The 20690-nt window shown below is 43.1% G+C and overlaps 1 protein-coding gene across 10 annotated transcripts in view; it reads left to right on the plus strand.

The window, feature by feature from the left end:
* Positions 1 to 915: 915 nt before the first annotated feature.
* The window catches only part of PLPP4 (phospholipid phosphatase 4), a 343809-nt gene continuing 324034 nt past the window's right edge, over positions 916 to 20690 (plus strand). For all 10 annotated transcript variants that reach the window (XM_055093395.1, XM_055093396.1, XM_055093400.1 and 7 more), the window contains exon 1: positions 916 to 1047. In XM_055093395.1, coding sequence (XP_054949370.1) covers positions 992 to 1047 — 56 coding nt within the window. In that variant the 5' untranslated portion in view covers positions 916 to 991. The remainder of the gene's footprint in view (positions 1048 to 20690) is intronic.

Here is a 20690-nt window from a genome sequence, read left to right on the forward strand (position 1 = left end):
ACCTGAGGATGAGGCTCTGGGTTCTACCTGCTGCCTGGCTGACGGCTGGTTGAATGCTGTGTCAGCGACGAGCGACCCTGACCTCCCACACACCGGCCAGGCCAGGGACGGTGGCAGGAGCTTTTTCATATTCCACAGTTCAGCAGCCCCAAGCTGCTGGGGGCGGAGGACAGGTGGTGGGGGAGAAAGGATTCGGTCCCCACGGGCCACCTGGCGCTGGTGGCATGGCGGGGAGCCAGGCTTGCCTTTGCCCTCTCTCTGTGCCGGAGCCCTGGACCCTGGCTGGCATCTCCTGAGAGCAAAGCGAAGCCCGCGAGTGATCTCTGGGGAACTTCCTAGAAAAAAGAAAGAATTTCAGGTTCGAACGGTGTAGGGAGGGCCGAACACGGGAGCAAGGTTGGCCAGGGCTGCCCTGAGCCCTGGAGAATCCCCAGAGCGATCGTCCACTACATGCCCACGTGCGTGCGTGTGCCAGGGAGCGAGAGCCCGGACAGCGGGAGTCGGAGGCAGGACCAGGAGCTGCAGAGGGGCCGCGGGCAGAGCCCCAGCGAGCGCGCTGCCCGGGCGCGGAGCCCAGGGGCCGCCCACTGGCGGGGGAGGCGGGGAGCGCGCAGGGAGGCGGCGGCGGTGGGGCTTCCCCGGGCTTCCCCTCTCCGGGCCGCGGGTGCCCGGCGCGGGCCCAGGACGCGGAGGCGGCTCCTGGGGAGAGGGATCCGGGAGTCCCTGAGGCGGCCCCGGCTCCGCACTAGGAGGCGGGGTCCGCAGTATAGCCAGCGGCCGGCGCGGCTTCCCGGAGCCCCGGAGCCCGAGGCGCGAGGTTTAGGCTGAGCCCTCCCCGGCGCCTGCCCCCGCCCGGCGCCCGCCTCCGCCCCCGCCCGCGGCCTGGAGCGCGCCTCCCTCGCCTCCCAGGGTCTGGCGAGCCGGCGCCGGCCGAGCTGCGGGAGCCGCGGAGAGCACCAGCTGTCGCCGCGGGAGCTGCTCCGGCCGCACCATGCGGGAGCTGGCCATTGAGATCGGGGTGCGAGCCCTGCTCTTCGGAGTCTTCGTGTAAGTAGTGGCGCGCCGCGGGCAGGGCGCACTGACGCGGGGGAACAACCGACCAAGCCTCTCTGTGCCCTAACTTAGTTTGCGCAGCCGCTTCCCACTGGGGCCTGGGTTCGAGGTCCCTTCCCCGCCAAGTGCCCGCAACGTGTCCTACGGGACCAAGAGAGACCCTTCCTCTCTCCTTCCTGGGACCCTAGGCGCGGAGCGACCACCGCGCGCCGAGGCTGAGACCTGCTCCCGGGTCTCACCGGGCCCGCGCCTATCGCCAGCCCCGCACCACCTGCCCGGGGGATCCAGGGCTGCACCTCTAAACAGGGACGCGCACCCTGGCCCGTGCCCTCGGGAAGTTTCTCCTTCTGTGTGATCTTTGAGGCCCACGTTGGAAGTCTTTACCCCTGGCCCCGTCTCCGATTCCTCCCCGCTGTGCCCAGGGCCAGACTCCTTCCGTGTCCCCTGCTTTAGCGCCCGCGGTCCTGGCGAGCGTTTTCCCAGCGGGCGTTTGCGGCGCTTCTCCTACCGAGAAACTGTTGCTGTGGAGGCTTGAGAAGTCAAGGGGCTGCAGGCCGGGGTGGGATACACACACCCTGGAGCTCTGTGCCCAGTCGATGTCCGCTTTGGGGGCGGAGGCCCTCCAGGGGTAGCCGTGAAATGCCCAGGGTGGCTTTGAGCGGCTGGCACTGAGAACAGCGATCCCGAAAAGAAGAAGGGGTGGTGGCGCAGGTTCTTTCAGAGATGCCTGAGCCTCCTCCGTGCGCCCAGGGACCCACCGCTCATTGACTTCCAGGGCCCAAGCTGCAGGGAGCTGTCGCATCTCTCTTTCAGACCTGAGCCCAGAACACCAGCTCAGAGCCACCCCGCAGCCTCCTGTGAGCTGCTGTCACCTAGGCACCCACACCTGCACTGGTCCCTCCATCAGTGAGCCAAATTCTTTCCCCCTCTCTGCCCACGGATGTTTTCTGCCACATTCTAAGTATTAAAGTTACATGAACTTTTTGGATTTGCCATGCATTTATTTATTTGTTTGTTTTTGTTTTTGTTTCTGGAAAAGCCCTCCCGAGCCAAACAGGAGGCCCTCTTTGAATTTCTGCCTCAATCTGGAGTCATCCATGGCAGGTGTGCTGTGTCAAAGATGACTTCTGTTCTGGGCAGCCCAGGGTATACACATGGAAAGAAATGCCCTTTCTTGCATGTTTTTCTTTACCAGGGATTAAATTCATCCAGAGTAATTATTCACACCATCAGAAAAGGCCATGAGCTCCCCCAGATGCAAGCAAGCCCCCCTCTCCCGCCTTCTGCCCGAACACTGGTGTTATTCACTGGGAAGAAGGAACGAGAACTTCAGTTGGATTTTGATGCATTTGGAAAAACAAAACACTTTTCCCTTCTCTTACTCTATTTTCTACCTTTGGAATGTACGTTAAAACTAATGATTGCTGTGTGATCAGATGGGGACAGTTTCTAATTGGCAGATAGGCTAAAACCTCATTAAATTATTATGTGATAGAAATGATAAACTAGTTTTCAGTGCACAGTAGAATTTAACATTTGTTGGGTGAATGTAGGAAGAATGCTGAGATACAGTGAGATAGGCTCTTACACTATCTCACTATCTGGTTTGACTGCTGCTGGGGGTGCTCAGATAAAAAAGGGTCCAACAATATGTAAAAATATTTATAGTTTTCAGGTGTCCCTTCCAATATCCCCCCCAAATATTTATGAGATGTTTACAGATATACAATGGTCTATGCAGTAAATTTGAAAACTTGGTAATTATTGCTTATGCGCGTCTTGCTTTTTCTAAGGGTGTTATGTAAAAGCTGGACAGGCAGTTTATGTTCTGTTCTCTGAAGTTCCCTCTTGTGTTACTTAATAGGGGATCTGTTGTCACACATGGACATTGATAGCATTTTTGGATGACTCCCAGGTTTCTTATCAAATTGTTAACAGTGTGTCCAACTTGTGGCTCTTTTACCTGCAAAAACCAGCTTTGGTATTGATGCGAGCCTCCCTAGGGGGCAGATCTTGGATGTTCAGATGCTGTTAGTATCAGGCATGTACCGACTTCTGGGAGGACGGCTGGGAGCATGCAGAAACAGATGACCCTTTGTTTTCTCAGATAAGCGTCTGGCACCTTGACAGAGGCTGACTTTTGTGGAAAGTTTAATTCTTCCTTTTGCCAGTACTGGAAATGATGGCAATATTGGGTTGTACCTACCTCTGCTCACGAAGATGGTGGTCTTAGCAGCACAGGGGTTTAGAAAGTGCCCCTGGGAAGGCTGAATCCGATTTCCCTGCTGCAGCCAGTGTCCAATTCAGCCAGTGTAGCTCATCAGCTAGTTTTGCTTGGTATTTCTACCCTATTGCTCAGGATGAAAGAATTATCTGCGGGGAGAGGGGGTATCTTGCTTCTTTGCAAACTTATGCCCCCGGAGAAACATCACCTGTAGATGTGCTTGTTCTCTGACTACATTTGCTCTGCATGAGAGCAGGGATCCTGTTACCCGTAGCCCATATGCTCCTCAAAGATTCCAAGTTAGAGCTAAGAAAATGCATTTTGGGCCCACGGGTAGTAGGGATGCAAGCTTTTCCTTACTGACTCTTAAAGATCCCTTTTTCTGTTTCTAGACTAGGCACAGTGCTGAGGTTTTGTGCATTCAGAATTCTGAGAGGTTGCTCTCCAGGCACCCCCGCTCCCACAACCAACCCATAGATGCTCAGTCCTGCCTAAGGACTTCAAATCGCTGGGAAGGAAATTAGTAGAGTAATGCAAATCAAGGCTGGCATATAAAGTTTAACATAACAGAAGATAAATTGGTTACAGGAACCCAGTGTTTAGGAAAAATAAAAGTAAAATGTGAAGCTTTGAGGCTGTGTTTAGTACCATGAAGTGTGTAGGCCTTGAGGTCCTATTGCTCTTACTCATGGATTGTGGGCAGAGCAGGAAGGAGAAGCACTTTTGGGCTTCTTCTGTCCTGCTGCTACTCAAGACTCCAGGAGAGATTCTTTTGAGTATTTCTGCAAATGCCAAGGCTAGCAACAGACCTTACTCAGCAAGCACATAGTGTAGAAATGAGATGGCTGGTTAACACCCAGCAGACCAGTGGTGCACTGCTAGAAGCATGCTACTCACTTTGACCACTATCACCAGTACAATAGCAATCATTTACTGAGATCTTACTGTGTGTCAGGCACCAATGAAGACTATCCCATATGCCATTTAGCCTGATGAAGGGGGTATATTGATATTTCTTTGTCATAGATGAAGAAACTGAAGCACAGTAAAATTAAGGAACTTCCCAAGTAACAGGGCTAACAAGGGCAGCTCTGAGATCTAAATCTAGATGCTCCATCTGCAAGGTCTGGACTCTCAATCACTTTGCTTCATAAAAAATAGCAGCCAGTTTTGGTCAGTCCAGGGCTAACTTCATGCAAAAGGTATTCCATGTGATTTCTCTTTTAAGCCTCATCTCACTGGATTCTGTTCATTATTCCCACTTTACAAACAAAGAAACCAAGGTTTAGAAAGGTTGAGTAAGTTGCCTGAAGTCACTCAGCTAGCAGGAGGTATAACCCTGATTCAAACAGGCAGCTGACCCCATGTCCCTGAGTGGTCAGCCTCTGAGACAGAAGACATCCAGCCCCAGGCTTCCAGACTGGTGCTAAACTGACCACATCCTGTGAGCAATTCCTTCCATGACTCCTTATCTCCAGAAGAGCAAGTACACATTGCCTGGAGTGATGTGTGGGAAGCTGTCACTGTAGCTCTAAAATCTCATGCTAGGATGACACCTCAAAGGTGGAGGGATGGCAGCAGTGGTTCACAGTTCCTAAAAGATGGGATTTGATCATGGCATAGATTTTAAGAGTACGATGTGGTGAGTAAATTGCCGGTGAGAACATCAATTGTAGTAGTAAGAAACTAGGAATACACTGCTTTCTTCCACCGTTTTTGGCTGTCATCTCCCAGGACATCTGTTAGTTCAAGCACTCTGTATTTACAAGATTGCAGAAAGGACCCTAGAAAGATGATGACGATCTCATGTGCTGGACGGGGGGAAAGATGGTCTGTCTGTTTCACTTGTAGGCTTGAGTTCCTTGGCGTCTTATCTTCCTCTTTCCTTCCTTCCATCTGCCCTTCTCCCCATCCCTCCCTGTCATTTCTGGTGGCTCTCTGTCTGCAGGGTCCCCCTAGGAGGTGCTTAGGATGCCAGGGTGCACAGGTAATGGTGTTTACCTCCCCTTAGATAATCCAGCATCCTTCTTTGAGCTCTTAGGATGCAAGAGGCCTTTGCCAGGCACGGGGGATGAGAGGAGAGAAGGCCAGGTGGCCCCCAGTACCTTACAGTCCAGTAGGGAAAGTACACAGTGGGCCACCATTTGTTATTGTCTCCAATGCAATTACTGGCTTTGAAAATTTTGCCTCCAAACATTTCTCTTTCATTGTTCATCCACTTGACGGATATTTGGCACCTTCTAGGTGCAAGCATTTGTGATAGTCATTTCCTTTTCCCTTCATTGGTACGCTTTGATTGGTGTAATTCCAGCAAGACAGAGGGAAACTTGGTGCTTTACCTGGTCCAGGTGACTTGCTTGAGGGCACTGGATGTCAGGTAGATTTTTGAAATATCGACAAAAACAGATTCATCTTTATTACCTCTAAGAGCCCAGTGTAAGACTCCATGCTGGGGACAGCTGGAGCAAGGTGCCAGGTTTCACTGAGAAGGAGGATGCATGTGCCAGGGAAGGCTGCCCAGGGCTGAGCACCGAATGCCAGGTGTACAGGTCCTAGGCCCAAGGACATTCCTGCAGGGCAAAGGCCTGGAGGTGTGGAGGCATATTTTGGGTGGAGATGAGGTCACCAAATGTGGCCTCAGTGTGGGCTTTGCGGTGGGTGGGTGTGGGAGTGGCAGGAAGGGAGCCTGGAAGGAGAACGCAAGTGGCCTCAGGGCCCTGCAGGGCAGGGGTCATTCCCACAGAGGCAAAACTGGGGGGGGGGCCTGGTGGTTTGAAACAAAACTGTACCATGCTCAGATGTTTGCCCAGGGGTGGAAAGGAACCATTTGGCCAGACACACAGGCCCTGCAGACTGTGATGTGTGACTGCACACTGCTTCGTGGCCGCAGCCCTGCTTCACAGCTCCCCAGGACAAGTACTGTCTGCACTGCGTTGTGGTCAGCCATCTGCATCTTTAACTTCTTTGCTTTCCCCTGCTCCCAGCCTAGCCTTGGCACAAGCATGGTCGGTGCTTCCTGACTCAATTTCCCAGGATCATTTTTACAGACCTAAGCATTCTGCATCAGTCCAAAGCAAAGCTACTGAAGGGGCGGACGGCCTGCTGAACACCTGTGTCAGGATTACACGGGGCCCAGGTCAGGCTAACTGAATTAAAATAGAGATCGAGGCCCTCAGAATCTGCATTTTGAACAGGGGCTCCTTCCATCCACTGCCTTTGGGAACTACTTATGTGCAGTCTAGCGAATGGATGGCAGCACTGCAGGGTGGAGTCAGCAGGCGGTGGCCCTGTAGAACCCTGCCACTAGAGTGGCCTTTGTAAGAGGGAGGGGGACTTTTTGTGTTAAGTGAAGTTTTGGAGTTGATTGGCTACTCTACCATCAGTCCTTTCTATGTAATGAATACATTCAGAATCATTCTGCTTGCTCTCTAGCAACAAGTTTCTTTCTTTTTTTTTTTTTTTTGAGACGGAGTCTCACTCTGTCACCCAGCCTGGAGTGAGTGCAATGGTGCGATCTCGGCTCACTGCAAGCTCCGCCTCCTGGATTCATGCCATTCTCCTGCCTCAGCCTCCCATTAGCTGGGACTACAGGTGCCCGCCACCACGCCTGGCTAATTTTTTGTACTTTTAGTAGAGACGTAGTTTCACCATGTTAGCCAGGATGGTCTCGATCTCCTGACCTCATGATCTGCCCACCTTGGCCTCCCAAAGTGCTGGGATTACAGGCGTGAGCCACCGTGCCCAGCCTAGAAACAAGTTTCAAATGAGTTGTTTGAAGCAAAGAGCTATAACAAAAGACCTCGGGCTTTGGAGCCAGACAGGTCTGTGTTTGGGTTTCAGCTCTGCCACTAACTAACAATTGCCTTCAATCTCTGAACCTCAGTTTCTTCATGTAGGAAATGGAGCTAATACTTACTTCACTGGATTTTATTAGATAAGGTACTTTAAGTGCCTGTGGTACATATAACAAAAATTGGTAACTTCTCGCCACCCTTGTTAATCCCTATTGCATACATGTAGTGTCTAAGAATGGCAGCACAGCACAGTGGTTACAACAGTGGCCTTTGGCGTCAGGTTACCAGGGCTTAAATCCTATTTTGTTTTGTTTTATTTTGAAGACAGAGTCTCTCTCTGTTACCCAGGCTGGAGTGCAGTGGCACAACCATAGCTATTCTCCTCAGCTCCAGCCATCTCCTTGGGCCCTGCTCTTACAGGCCCCAGAGGATTATTTTTTTTGTATATATAAATCGAGTCTTGCTCTGTCGCCCAGGCTGGAGTGCAGTGGCATGATCACCACTTACTGCAGCCTCAACCTCCCAGGCTCAAGCAATCCTCCCACCTCAGCCTCTCGAGTAGCTGGGACTACAGGTGTGCCATCGCAGCCAGCTATTTTATTTTTTGAAGAGATGGGGTCTACATTGCCTATGCTGGTCTTGAACTGCTGGGCTCACAAGATCCTCCCACTTTGGCCTCCCAGAGTGCTGGGATTATAGGTGTGAACCATTGTGCCTAACCAAATCCTGGTTTGCAACTTACCTGCTATGTGAGTTTTGGGAGAAAGTATTTATCCATCTTCAGTCATTGTTCCTCCTTCTGTTCAATGGGAATGTCCATCATATTCATGAATGTAAGAATATGTTAAAAACATATTGTATTGAAGTATAAGTTTGAACCATATTAAGCATATTTTGTTGAAGTATTGTGAGTATTAAATGGGACAGTATCCAGCTCATTGTAGGTGCTCAGCAGATGGTGATGTTATTATTATTATCCTTTTGTTGAAATGAATCCATAATATACACTAAAGAGAAACACCATAGGTGTCTAATGATGTTCTTATTACAAATGATTTACCACAGGATTTCTAGACAAGAATAAACTCCTGGAAGTGTATTTCTAATGATTCCTTTTAGGCCTCAAAAGTGAGGGATGTACCTTGCCATGAGTTTGTCCGATGAGTCGGAACCCCAGAGCTTGCTGTCTGATGGGGTGGGCTGGTCTCAGCCTTGCAGTTTCTCAGCAGTGGCTTAAATTGCTGGCCCTTTGCAACAGTGGTTCCAGGACATCGAATTAAAGCGCTCTCAGCATAGCTGCATTAGATAACATACTAGAAAATGCTATGTTGTGTTCTTAGATAACATAACATAAGGAAAATGCTATGTCCCCATTGTGAACTTTGCACACAGGGCTCAATTAGAAGCCACATCCAGGGAGTGCTTTTCATCAGGCACCCTCTCAGCCCATCTGTGCATGCTGTGCAATGGGGCCCAAGTGTTTCTTCTCCCCTCCCTGGGAAGGCGTCTGCCTTGTTTGATAAATGGGGCATCCTTCTGTTTGAAATACTACTTGCCACTGTAAAATGAGTTGGCTGTACCCAGAATTCTGAGAATGGATGTTTTCCCACAGGGAGATAAATGCTCCCGTCACTGCAAAAGAAGCATATGGTTTCATAACTTGTGGATAAAGGTATCTCAATTAGTTGTAAAGATTATGCCTTTTGTGACACATGCAAGGCTCATAAAAGCTCACTACCTCTATTTTTCAATGATAGCATTTGTAAATAGAAACATTATCTTGGTAATAGTACTTCTTTAAAAAATATTATCTTGCTGTTCTATGTGGATGAATTAGAAGCACTGTTTTTACAGTGAGGAAGCTCCTTCAGACAAGACTGCTGCCTGCCAGTGGGCCCTTGTCGTCATTCAACCAGAAGCTTCAGAGGTGTTAAGAGCAAGGTTTGGGATGCCTGGGACGAGTGAGAGGAGGCTGAGAGGACCTGGGGCTGCAGAACCCAGAGGCAGCTTCATCACAGTCTCTCAGTATGTGTATGTGAAACATTATCCCACAGAAAGGAGGAACTAGTTGTTATTCTGTCTCCACTAAAGACAAAGCAGCAGAAAAACAGGGCCAGAGGAGGCAGGAGCATTTAGGTTGGTTTCTAGAAAGGTAGCAGTCTGCCAATCAAAGCTAGATGTTTCTTTCTTCTTTACCAGAGGGTTTTTAAAAACATATTTTATTGAAGTATTAGTTTGAACCATATGAAATTGCTGATATTTGAGTGTTTTGACCTATAAAACTGGGAATTTCATTCAGTTCAACCTAAAATAACATACACAAAGAAATGTGCACTATTCATAATTGTACAGCCGTCCAGAAAACTACCCGATCTACCAAGCCCCTTTCCACCACCGTGACTTCTACCATCATTTGAATTCTATAGAAATGGAACCATAAAGTGTGTGTTCTTTTGTGTGACTTTTTTGTTGAACGTGTTTTTGAGATTTATCTCTTTTGTTGTGGGTAGCGGCAGTTTGTTCGTTCTCGTGTGCTCCAATTCATTTATTCATTTTACCCATGGATATATGGGATATTTATCATTTTTGGCTATTAAGTGCAATGCTGCTATTGGTTTTTGGTGAACATCTTATAATTTCTTGTAGGTATATACATACGGGTGGAACTGCTGGGTTCTTCATCAGAAGTTCTTAAGGAAGGATTTGGCCTCTCTGTCCAGCTATACCTCTAAAAGCAATGTTTAGCCTGTATGATGCTGTAATCTCCATCTGCTGAGCAACTACCTTGTAGAAAGCATGCAATGGGCCTGGCAAGTGACAGGGCCTGGCAAATGGGTCCCATTCTGCAGGCAGATGGGCAGCATGGCCCACTTCTGATGAAAAACCCAGCAGTTGCACCCCTACGTATATATGTACAAGAAATTACAAATAGGTTCACCAAAAACCGATAGCAGCATTGCACTTAATAGCCAAAAATGATAAATATCCCATATATCCATGGGTAAAATGAATAAATAAATTGGAGCACACGAGAATGAACCAACTGCTGCTACCCACAACAACAGAGATAAATCTCAAAAACATATTCAACAAAAAAAGTCACATGAAAGAGCACACGCTTTATGGCTCCATTTCTCTAGAGTTCAGTGATGTTAGAAGTCAGGGTGGTGGAAGGGGGCTTGGCAGACTGGGGAGTTTTCTGGGCAGCTGTATAATTATGAACAGTGCACATTTCTTTGTGTATGCTATTTTTAGGTTGAACTTAATGAAATTCCCAGTTTTATAGGTCAAAACACTCAAATCATGCTGAAGAAGTGACACCCTGACTTTGCTGATTATAGAGATGCACCTGAGCCTCCTCACCTGTTAAACGGGTACACTCTCTCACCTCCTAGGGAGCTTGTAAAGATGAGGTGATGTAAGCTGTGCCAGGTACCTTGCACAAAGATGGCATGTGTTAGGTGCTAAAGCCAGTCTCTTTTCCTTCCTCCACCTCCCTCCTTCCTAGAACTGAGGTGGAGATACAGGTCAATGAAAAGATGCCTGACATCACAGTGTAATAATAATGACAATGAAACAGTGTAGCTCTCAAAAGTGCAGGAAAGAGCTGAGCCTTCAACTAGGATTTAGAAATTTCCTAGGAGACATCTGAATCGTAATCCAAGAAAAAGAAATTGCCAGTATATAAGTATGTGTAGGTTTGTTTTTTTTTTGAGACGGAGTCTTGCTCTGTCGCCCAGGCTGGACTGCAGTGGCACAATCTCGGCTCACTGCCAGCTCCGCCTCCCAGGTTCACGCCATTCTCCTGCCTCAGCCTCCCGAGTACCTGGGACTACAGGCACCCGCCACCATGCCTGGCTAATTTTTTTGTAATTTTATTTTTTTTTAAGTAGAGATGGGGTTTCACCGTGTTAGCCAGGATGGTCTCAATCCTCTTACCTCGTGATCTGCCCGCCTCAGCCTCCCAAAGTGCTGGGATTACAGGCGTGAGCCACCGCGCCCGGCCTGTGTAGGTATATTTTAATTGACATCTATCATCACCTTGGTTATAGGAAGGCAGGGAGGTGGAGAAGGAGACACCTACTAGCTACTAAGGAAGAACACTTTAATGCCTACTATGTGCCACCTTTGTACTAGGCACTTGTCACAGTCATAGGCTTTAATTATGACACCTCTCAGGAGGTAGCGTTGTCCTCATTTACAGAGTTAAGGGTTAATGCTCCCTCATTCAGAGAGCTCTTACCAATTAAAAAGAAAAGAGAAGAGCTCATCAACAGAAAAATAGGCAACAGATATGAGCAGAAAACTAACAAAAGTTCAAAAACTGACACACTTTAAAACCGTGATTTTTTTATGTTAACTTTTATTTTAAGTTCAGGGGTACATATGCAGGTTTGTTACAGAGGTAAACTCATATTATGGGGGTTTGTTGTACTGATTATTTTGTCACCCAGGTATCAAGACTAGTACCTATTAGTCGCTTTTCCTGATCCTTTTCCTCCTCCCACCCACTCACCCGCTTCTAGTAGGCCTCAGTGTCTGTTGTTCCCCTCTATGTGTTTATGTGTTCTTATCTTTCCACTTATAAGTGAGAACATGTGGTACTTGGTTTTCTGTTCCTGCATTATCTTGCTAAGGATAATGACCTCCAGCCCCATCCATGTTCCTGCAAAGGACATGATCTCATTCTTTGTTATGGCTGCATAGTAGTTCATGGTGTGTATGTACCACATTTTCTTTATCCGGTCTACCACTGACGGGCATTTAGGTTGATTCCATGTCTTTGCTATTGTGAATAGTGCTGCAATGAACATAGTGTGTACGTGTCTTTGTTATAGAATGTAAATCTGTGATTTCTATAGCAATGCAAGATATGCATCTGAAAACGACAAAATAACAATGAGTATACATTAGTAGAAGCTTTTTATGTGCTACAATGAAAGAATGTGCAGCTATTAAAGTTAGTTCTATAGTAGGTAGTTATTTGTTTACTTGAGAAGACATTTATAACAATTGTTAAGTGATAAAAGCAGCTTAGAAAAGTGTGCATGATGCTATTTTAATGTGGTAATGTAATAAAATCAATTGTGCCTATATCTCTATAAAGATACATAATACAGTTTTAACGGTGGTTATTTTGTGCTGATGGGATTATGTAATATTTGCTTTTTAAATGTTTATGTCTAAATTATTTTATAGTAAGCATTTATTATTTTCATGCACAATCAAAAAAATCAATATAGATGTTTTCTGTTACAGAACAAAGGAGAGGCCAATGAAATATTCCAGGATAGGGCACTGAATGATTTTTTTGTGATTGCTTTAGAAATATTTAAAGTGACAATATGTCAAAATATCAACCTTTCTACATTTTTTATCAAGTAAAATATTTAAGAAAAATCTGAGAGTAAAGATTACTATCCAGAATGTATAAGTTTGTGTTTTCAAATGTGATCGGCTGCTCAGGTGGAATAGTAAATGGGTACAACTGTTTTGAAGAGCAATATTGCAGTGCATAAACAGCCATAAAATTATTCCTGCCCTTTGACTTAGAATTCTTGGTAAAAAATACATGGAGGCACTAATGGAAGAGACACCAAAATCCTCACATATAAAGATTTTTTTGCTGTGTTCCATACAAAACAAAGTAAATATATTTGTCAAATAAAAATTATTAAAACTCAAATGGTCAACATTTGAAGATGATTTGGTAGATTGTGAACACACAGAATATTATCTAGTTATTGAAAGAATCATTTTGAAAATCGTGAAGAAACGTGGTAAAATTTTATGATGTAATAGTTAAGGAAAAGCACTATACAAAAATATACCTCAGAACTGCAACTTTTTTTTTTTTTTTTTTTGAGACAGAGTCTCGCTCTGTCACCCAGGCTGGAGTGCAGTGGTACCATCTCAGCTCACTGCAAGCTCCACCTCCCAGGTTCATGCCATTCTCCTGCCTCAGCCTCCCAGGTAGCTGGGACTACAGGCGCCCGCCACCATGCCCGGCTAATTTTTTGTATTTTTAGTAGAGACAGGGTTTCACCGTGTTAGCCAGGATGGTCTTGATCTCCTGACGTCGTGATCCGCCCACCTGGGGCTCCCAAAGTGCTGGGATTACAGGCATGAGCCACTGTGCCCGGCCGCAACTATTTGAAGTATGTCTGATTTGGGCCAATACTAGGAAGAATTACACCACAATGAATGTGATGGAAATGAATGTATTTCTCCTCACTTACATTTCTTTCAGGATTACAAAATACTTGTGAAAATTAAAGCAATACAAAAAGTATAAGGCTCCTGGAACCACTTCAACTTTCTCTGCCTATTCTATTCTGTTCACTTTTTATACACATTTGTATATAATTAACAAAACTACTGGAAACACATTTTATTTATAGCTTAATTTTTTAACTCATTATCTCTTTAAGATATTATATATATAAACACATGCTTCATTGTTTTTTACTGGGTGTGTGGTGTTCCATTGTATTAACCTATTCATGGAATCTTAGGGTATTTTCATTTTTTGCTATGAAAAACAATATTGCAGTTGTTGTGTACATTGTAGTGCACCTGTTCAAGTATTGCTGCATGATAAACTCTTACAAATGAATTTTCTGGGTCAAGACCACGTACATTTTAAATTCAGATGAATACTGCCAAATTGTCCACCCAAAGAGCTACACATATTTACATTTCACCACAGTTGTGTGAAGGTGTCCATCATTATGCATCCTTGCCAATGTTGGATGTTTTGTATTTCTGCCATGGCCTGGAATGTAACATTTGCTTCACTTTGCATTTCTCTATGTTTAGTGTTGAGCATCGTTTCACAAGCGTATTGGCAATTTGTATTTCTTCAGTGAAATATCTGTCTTTTCCTTTATCTATGTTTCTGTTGGATCTCTGAATTATTCTTACTGATGTATAGGTGTGCTTTATGCCTCATAAATACTAATCTTCTCTTTCATGTATTGCAAATATTCTTCCATGTCTATGGTTGATTTTTAAGTTTCTTTGTAATTTCTATTATTGTATACAAGTTTTAATTTTATGTAGTTAAATCTATGAGTCTTTCCTTGTGGTTTCAGTTTCAGTCCTATTTAGAAAGTCCTTTCCCACCTAAAACATAAATATTCTTCTGTATTATCTAGTATTTTACACTTTTGTTCTTTAATTTTAATTTGCTAATATCTTGGTTCTTTATCTGTTAGTTGTCCCACTCAAATGGTTTGTCGGTTATGGAATAGTCCATTATTTTCTTGCATCTTATGGGATTGCAACTAAATTCTATTCTGAATATCTATCTGCCTGGTATTGTCTCAATTAACATTTTAATTATTGTAATTTCATAGTATTTTTAGATATCTGTAGGGAAAATTTGCCCCCCTACACTCACCCCACTCCACCCACTGGGAAGGAGTAGAGTACAGTGGTTAAGGCTTCAGGCTCTAGTGCCAGGATACCTAAACACAAATCTGCTACTTACTGGTTATAATTTGGGTAGGTTGCTTCATGTCTCTGTGCTTTAGTTTTCTAGCCTTTAAGACAGATAATGATAGTGCTAAAATAGTTTTATTGTATTGAGACCAGAGACTGTGGCTTGTATGATTTCTGTGTTTTATAACTCGTTATGATTTTCTGTGTGGCCACATACATAGTCATTTTTTTGGCTGTAAATTTACATAGCTTGAACATAATGAATAGTTTCTGTTTGGTGAGTGCAAAGTTCTAAATATATTAAAAGAAGTTAGCCACGCTATTAAAATTTTCTATAGTCTTATTCTTTTAATTTGGTCTTTTTAATTTGAAGGTATGCTATCTCTGTCAAACAAGAATAATTAAAGCCTTCATATTGTTTTTTGGAAATAACTAATATTTTGTGTTATTAAAACCAACTTATTATGTGTTTTCTTTTTGTGGTGCTTTATTTTTATGTTTTATCCCCTTTGTTTCTTTCTTTAGCTGACTAGCTCAAGTGTTCTTTGCTACCCTCCTTTTTTACTTTAGTAATTTGGATGTCATAATTTCTATCTCTATATTTCTAGTTAGTATTCTTAAATTTTATCTCCTTCTGATGCTTGAGCTTTTATTATTCTAAAATTTCTATTTGTCTTTGTATTAATATTATTATCTGAAGGTCTACTTTATCTAACATTAACATATTACTACATTATATTTATTGAGATTAAAGTCTGCACAGGTTATCTTTTTCCATCCTTTTACTTTCAACTTATCTGTATCTTTATTTTTAACATACGGCTCTCGTAAATAGCATTTAGTTATATCTTTTAACTTTATCTGTCTAGCCAATCTCTGCCATTTAATTGGAATGGTTAAGCCATTTACAGTTAATACAATTATTAATATGGTTGAATTTAAATCTACCACCTTTTACTATTTGTTGCATGTGTTCTTTGTCTCTCTTTTTCTGTCTTCTTCTAGATTAGTTAGATACTTGTTTGTATTCCATTTTACCTCCTATATTGAATTGTTAGCTATATCTCTTTAAAAATTTTAGTAGTTTATTTCACAATTATAATATGCACTTTTTACTTATTACCATCATCTTCCCTGTGTCATTTATTATACCATTTCATGTACAACGTAAAAATCATATGACAGCATACTTTCATTTCTTCTCTCATGCCTTTGGTATATTGTTATAGATTTTACTTCTAAATATAAATCTCATAAAACATTTCAATTATTTTTACTTTAAGCAATCAATATACCTTCACAGAAATTAAGATTTTAAAAAATTTACCAACATATTTATCATTCTCAATGTTCTTTATCAGTTCAGTTAGATTTGGTTTTTCCCTTTGGGATTATATCCCTTTAGCCTGAATAACTTCCTTTAGCATTTCTTATAATGCAGATTGCTGGAAATAAATTCTCCTGGCTTTTGTTTTCTTGAAATTATTAATATCTTTATTTTGCCTTTATTTTTGAAAGATTTTTTGGTTGGATGTAGAATTTTCGGTTGACAGTCGTCATTCAACACTTTAAATATGTCTTTGCATTATCTTGTGGATTCCATTGTTTCTGATGATAAGTCAGCTTCTACTGTTATTGTTGCTTTTAGGAATGTAATGCGTTTTTGCTCTTGATTGTTTTTAAAACTTTCTGTTTATGTTTTACTTTCAGCAATTTGATTGTGATGTGTCTAGGTTGGTCTCATTTGTATTTTTCCCATTTCTTTTCATTGAGATTATTGGAGATATGGTTTGATGTCTTTCATCAATTAAATAGTCCTAAGACTTTATTTTATCCAGTATTTCTTCTACCCAATTCTGTTGCTCCTGTATTTTTGGTTCTTCAGGTACATATACATATATATTAGACAGTTTGATAATGTCCTACAGATCTTGGATGCTCTATTCTATTTTTAAAGTATTTTCCCTCTCTGTGGCTCAGTTTAAGATAAGTTCTATTGACTTGTCTTCAAATTCACTAATTCTTTATGCTACTGATTCTACTGTGTCTATTCTGCTGGTATGTTCATGCAATAAATGTTTTATTTCAGATATTCATGAGTTCAGATCTAGGATTTTCATTGGGTTTTTAGAGATTTAATTTCTCTGTTGAAGTTTTCCATCTATTATCCATTGTGTTCATCTTTCCCTATCATCTTTTAACATATTTATAATGGAAAATCCCTTTCCACCAATTCCCACATCAAGATGATCTATACCTTTGACTTTCTCTGTTGATTGTGGGTCACATTATCTCTCTTCCTTTGCATGTCTAGTAACTATTATATATTGGACATTGTGAAACATACATTGTAGAGATTCTGGATTGTTATTTTTCCCTAAGAGTATTGAATTTTGTTTTGGCATGCAGTTAATTTACTTTTGGGTCATTTTAGTCTTCAGAACTTTAATTCTAGGCTATTGTTGGGCAAATCTATCTTGTTTTTTTTTTTCCCAAGATTGTATTCCTTAATCTGGGACATGGTTTTTACTCCTATGGTTTTGCCCTTCTGAGGTTTCAGTAGAAAGCCTAAGTTGGATAAATTTCAACCCCAGATTGTATCTCCTAGCACTGGCTAGGGGCTGAAATCTCTGCTTGGCTCTTTAGACTGTGACTGTTACTTTCCACTGGGGTTCTTGTAGTCTTTTTCTGCACATTGCAATTTCTGAGTTAGCCAAATAATTTGAAGGAAATTTATACACAGAACTTGGGTTCCCCGTCTGAGGCTGATATGGTTTGGCTCTGCATCCCCACCCAAATCTCATGTTGAATTGTAATCCCCACGTATTGAAGGAGGGGCATGGTTGGAGGTAACTGAATCATGGGGTGAGACTTCCCCCTCGTTATTCTTGTGATACAGTTCTCATGAGATCTGGTTGTTTGAAAGTGAGTGGCACTTCCCCCTTCACTCTCTCTCTCCCCTGCTGCCAGGTGAAGATGTGCTCGCTTCCCCTTTGCCCTTCTGCTATGACTGTAAGTTTCCAGGGGCCTCCCCAGCCATGCTCCCTGTACAGCAGAACCATGAGCTAGTTAAACCTCTTTTCTTTATAAATTACCCAGTCTTAGGTAGTTTTTTATAGCAATGTGAGAATGAACTAATATAGAGGCTAACCTCCTTTACATGGAGGTTTCTTCTTTGTTGTATTATGTATTATTTTATTTCTATCTGGTTTATATTTTGCATAATTATTTTTTTCTCTTCTGCTTTGCTGATTGGTACTCTTTGAAGCTCTTCAACCTGTATATGGATTTATGTTTATGTTTTTATTATTTTCAGTAGTGTTTCAGGAGGGTAGAGAGACAAAATATATGAGTTCAATCAGCCATCTTGACCTAGATGTCTCTTTAAAGAGATCTAAAAGTTTTTCTTTGACACAGGTTTACATTTTTTAGATACAAATTTATATTTTAAAAAATTTTATCATTTATCCATTTTTACTTTTACCATGACTATTTTTATGGTTCTCTGAGTTATCCTTCAAATGACCTCACTTTGTCTATCTAAAATCTACCTGTTTTACAAAATTCAGCTCAGAATTTACTTTTCTGTGATGTGTTGTTTGAAATATCAGCCCTGAATTAATGTACATAATACGGATGACAGTTATATGGAAGTCCCACATTTATTTTTATTTATTTTTTGATTATAGAAATACTTGTTTCCTGGATATATTATGTTTTCATTCATTCTTGTGGACCAATAAAAAATCTTCAGTCATATAATGAGAACATATTAAATTAGACTTTTAAATATTAATGCTTTATTTATGAAAACCCATGTGAAACATTGATGCTTTGCTTTTATTTCTCCTGACACAAAAAAATCATATTGTTCATTAATAGCAAACTGGCGTGTTTGGCTTTAGAGATGATGATATGATAATGATGAGAACAATGATAGTAATAACTAATATTTATTGAGTATTTTCTATATGCCAGGCAGAGGCATAGTTAAGGCAATTTACCCCTTGACTATTCAAACAACTCTATAAGGTAGGAATTTTATAATGCTTTCATTTTTTTGGATGAGAAATTCAAAGCTTAGAGAGGTTAAAGATTTCACCCAGTGTCACATTGTTAATAAATAAGATGACAGTGTTTTGAGTGAAAATTTTAAGTTGAGTATTTTATGTGTTGAAACAATTTACACCAGATTTGGATGGGGAGGGGGAAGAAAGGGGCTGGTAGTGAGGCTTTCTTATAATTAAATGACCCTAATGACTTCAGTGAAATCATGGATACAAAGGGGATTGACAATTCCCGAGCAAGTGGGGCTTTGACATTCACCAGATGGCCCCCAGCATGAATGATGTTATACCCAGCAGCTCCCTGGGAGAATCCTTAGGGATTATTATATCCATTCCCTTTTTTTTTTTTTTTTTAAGAAGATTTTTCTTTTTTTCCCTCTTAACCAAGGGCCTTACTCAGAGCCTCCTTGTTGCTCAGTGGCAGAGCTGGGCCCAGCACCTCAGTGTCTTGACTTTTGGCCCCACAGGCCTGCGTTAGCATGGAACTTCCTCCCTTCCTAATAATGGGTGGGTTCTGCACATTTGGCCTTGTCCTTTTCCCATTCATTGGGGGTTATATGAATGCAGCCATGTTTCTAGATAGGCTTTGTGGGGCAGCTACTTGGGAGAGCTGCTCTTTATTACAACAAACTCTTGCTCTAAAGGAAGTCCTGGCAGTTCCCTTCTGTGTATTTATCATACTTCTGTGGGATGCATGAGACAGACATGTTCACAGGTCCAGAGAACAACACGAGATGATGAGTGAGCCCGGCCTTTGGGCGGTGTATTCTCCTGCAATGGTCTCCCTGGCCTGAGGTTTCCTGTGGATTTTATTCTAAGTATCGGGAAAAGGGATGGAACCTGAAGTTCAGGGGTGGGTGTTCCTGGAGGTGTTTTTTCTATGAAGACCAGCTTGAAAACCCAGAGGGCACCACATGTCACAATGGGAATAGCTGCACTTTGGGAAAAATATCTGCAGATGGTAACACTCACCTTCTTTGTTCCAGGTTGTTATCCTGGCATGATGTGGGCGGGGGGCACAGCGTCCACTAATCTCACTTAAGATAATGTCTGAAATCACTTCCATTCCTCCACTCCTGCAGCCTCGGACACGCGTTGATTGGGTCCTACTGTGCCAGGCCCAGGGAACATGGAGACGAATAATGGCATGTGCCTGCATCACCACTGTCCACATGGACAGCAGGGCCCTTGGAGGTCTGGGCTGCAGTGGAGCTGGGACTTGGGTGGGAAGAATGGTGGCTCTCAGAGCTAAGAGCAAAAAGGGAGTGGAGGACATCAGGGACGCGTTTTGCCTGGGGCCAGCTGTGCCCCCTGTGCAGGCCTTGCCTCCAGCTCTCCAGCCCCAGGGCCAGCTCTTTGGACTCTTTTCCATAAGTTATAACAACTGTTTCTTCTCTTTTTTTTGTTGTTGTTGAGTGCTTACTCTGTGCCAGGTAACGTTTTTATGCTGTATGTGCAGTTATCTCATCTAAACTTTACAACACCACCATGATGTAGATGCTGTCATTTTTCTCACTTTATAAATGGGGAAACTGATGCTCGGGGAAGGAAGTCATTTGCCCATAGTCATTTGCCAACAGGTGGCACAGATGGAATTAGAGTCTAGGCTGACTTTCAACTTCCTTGTTCCCATTGCTCTGTTGCTGCAGTTGGGTGGGGTGATACTTTGTCCCCAGCTTCCCACATACCGGCCCGCCCACTGCGGGTCATAACAAACCCACACTCAGATGCAATCCAGTCTAGTGGTGATGATCCGAGCATCAGGAGCCAGAATGTGTGGGACTAAATGCTGCCTCTACCTCTACTTGTATTACTCGAATCTCTCCTCCCTCAGTTTACTAATCTGAAGAGGATAGTAGAAATAGTGCCTACTGGATGGGGTTCTCAGGGCACAAATGCTAGCAGAGTAGTACCTGGCATGCAGGGAGAACACCACAAATGTAAGCCCTTACATTGCCTTCATAGGTGCTTGGCTAAAGCTTTCCTTACCCTTCTTCTTGCCCCTGTCTTTAGAGCACTGTGTTTTTCTGTTCCCTCTCCCAATGGTCTTCTTGTCACCCTGACCTTGTCTTGCCTGTGAGAGCCACTTGTTTATAAGAATTATCTTAG

The sequence above is a fragment of the Pan paniscus genome, chromosome 8 (genome assembly GCF_029289425.2).
Source record: "Pan paniscus chromosome 8, NHGRI_mPanPan1-v2.0_pri, whole genome shotgun sequence".
In the NCBI taxonomy this organism is placed as follows: domain Eukaryota; kingdom Metazoa; phylum Chordata; class Mammalia; order Primates; family Hominidae; genus Pan; species Pan paniscus.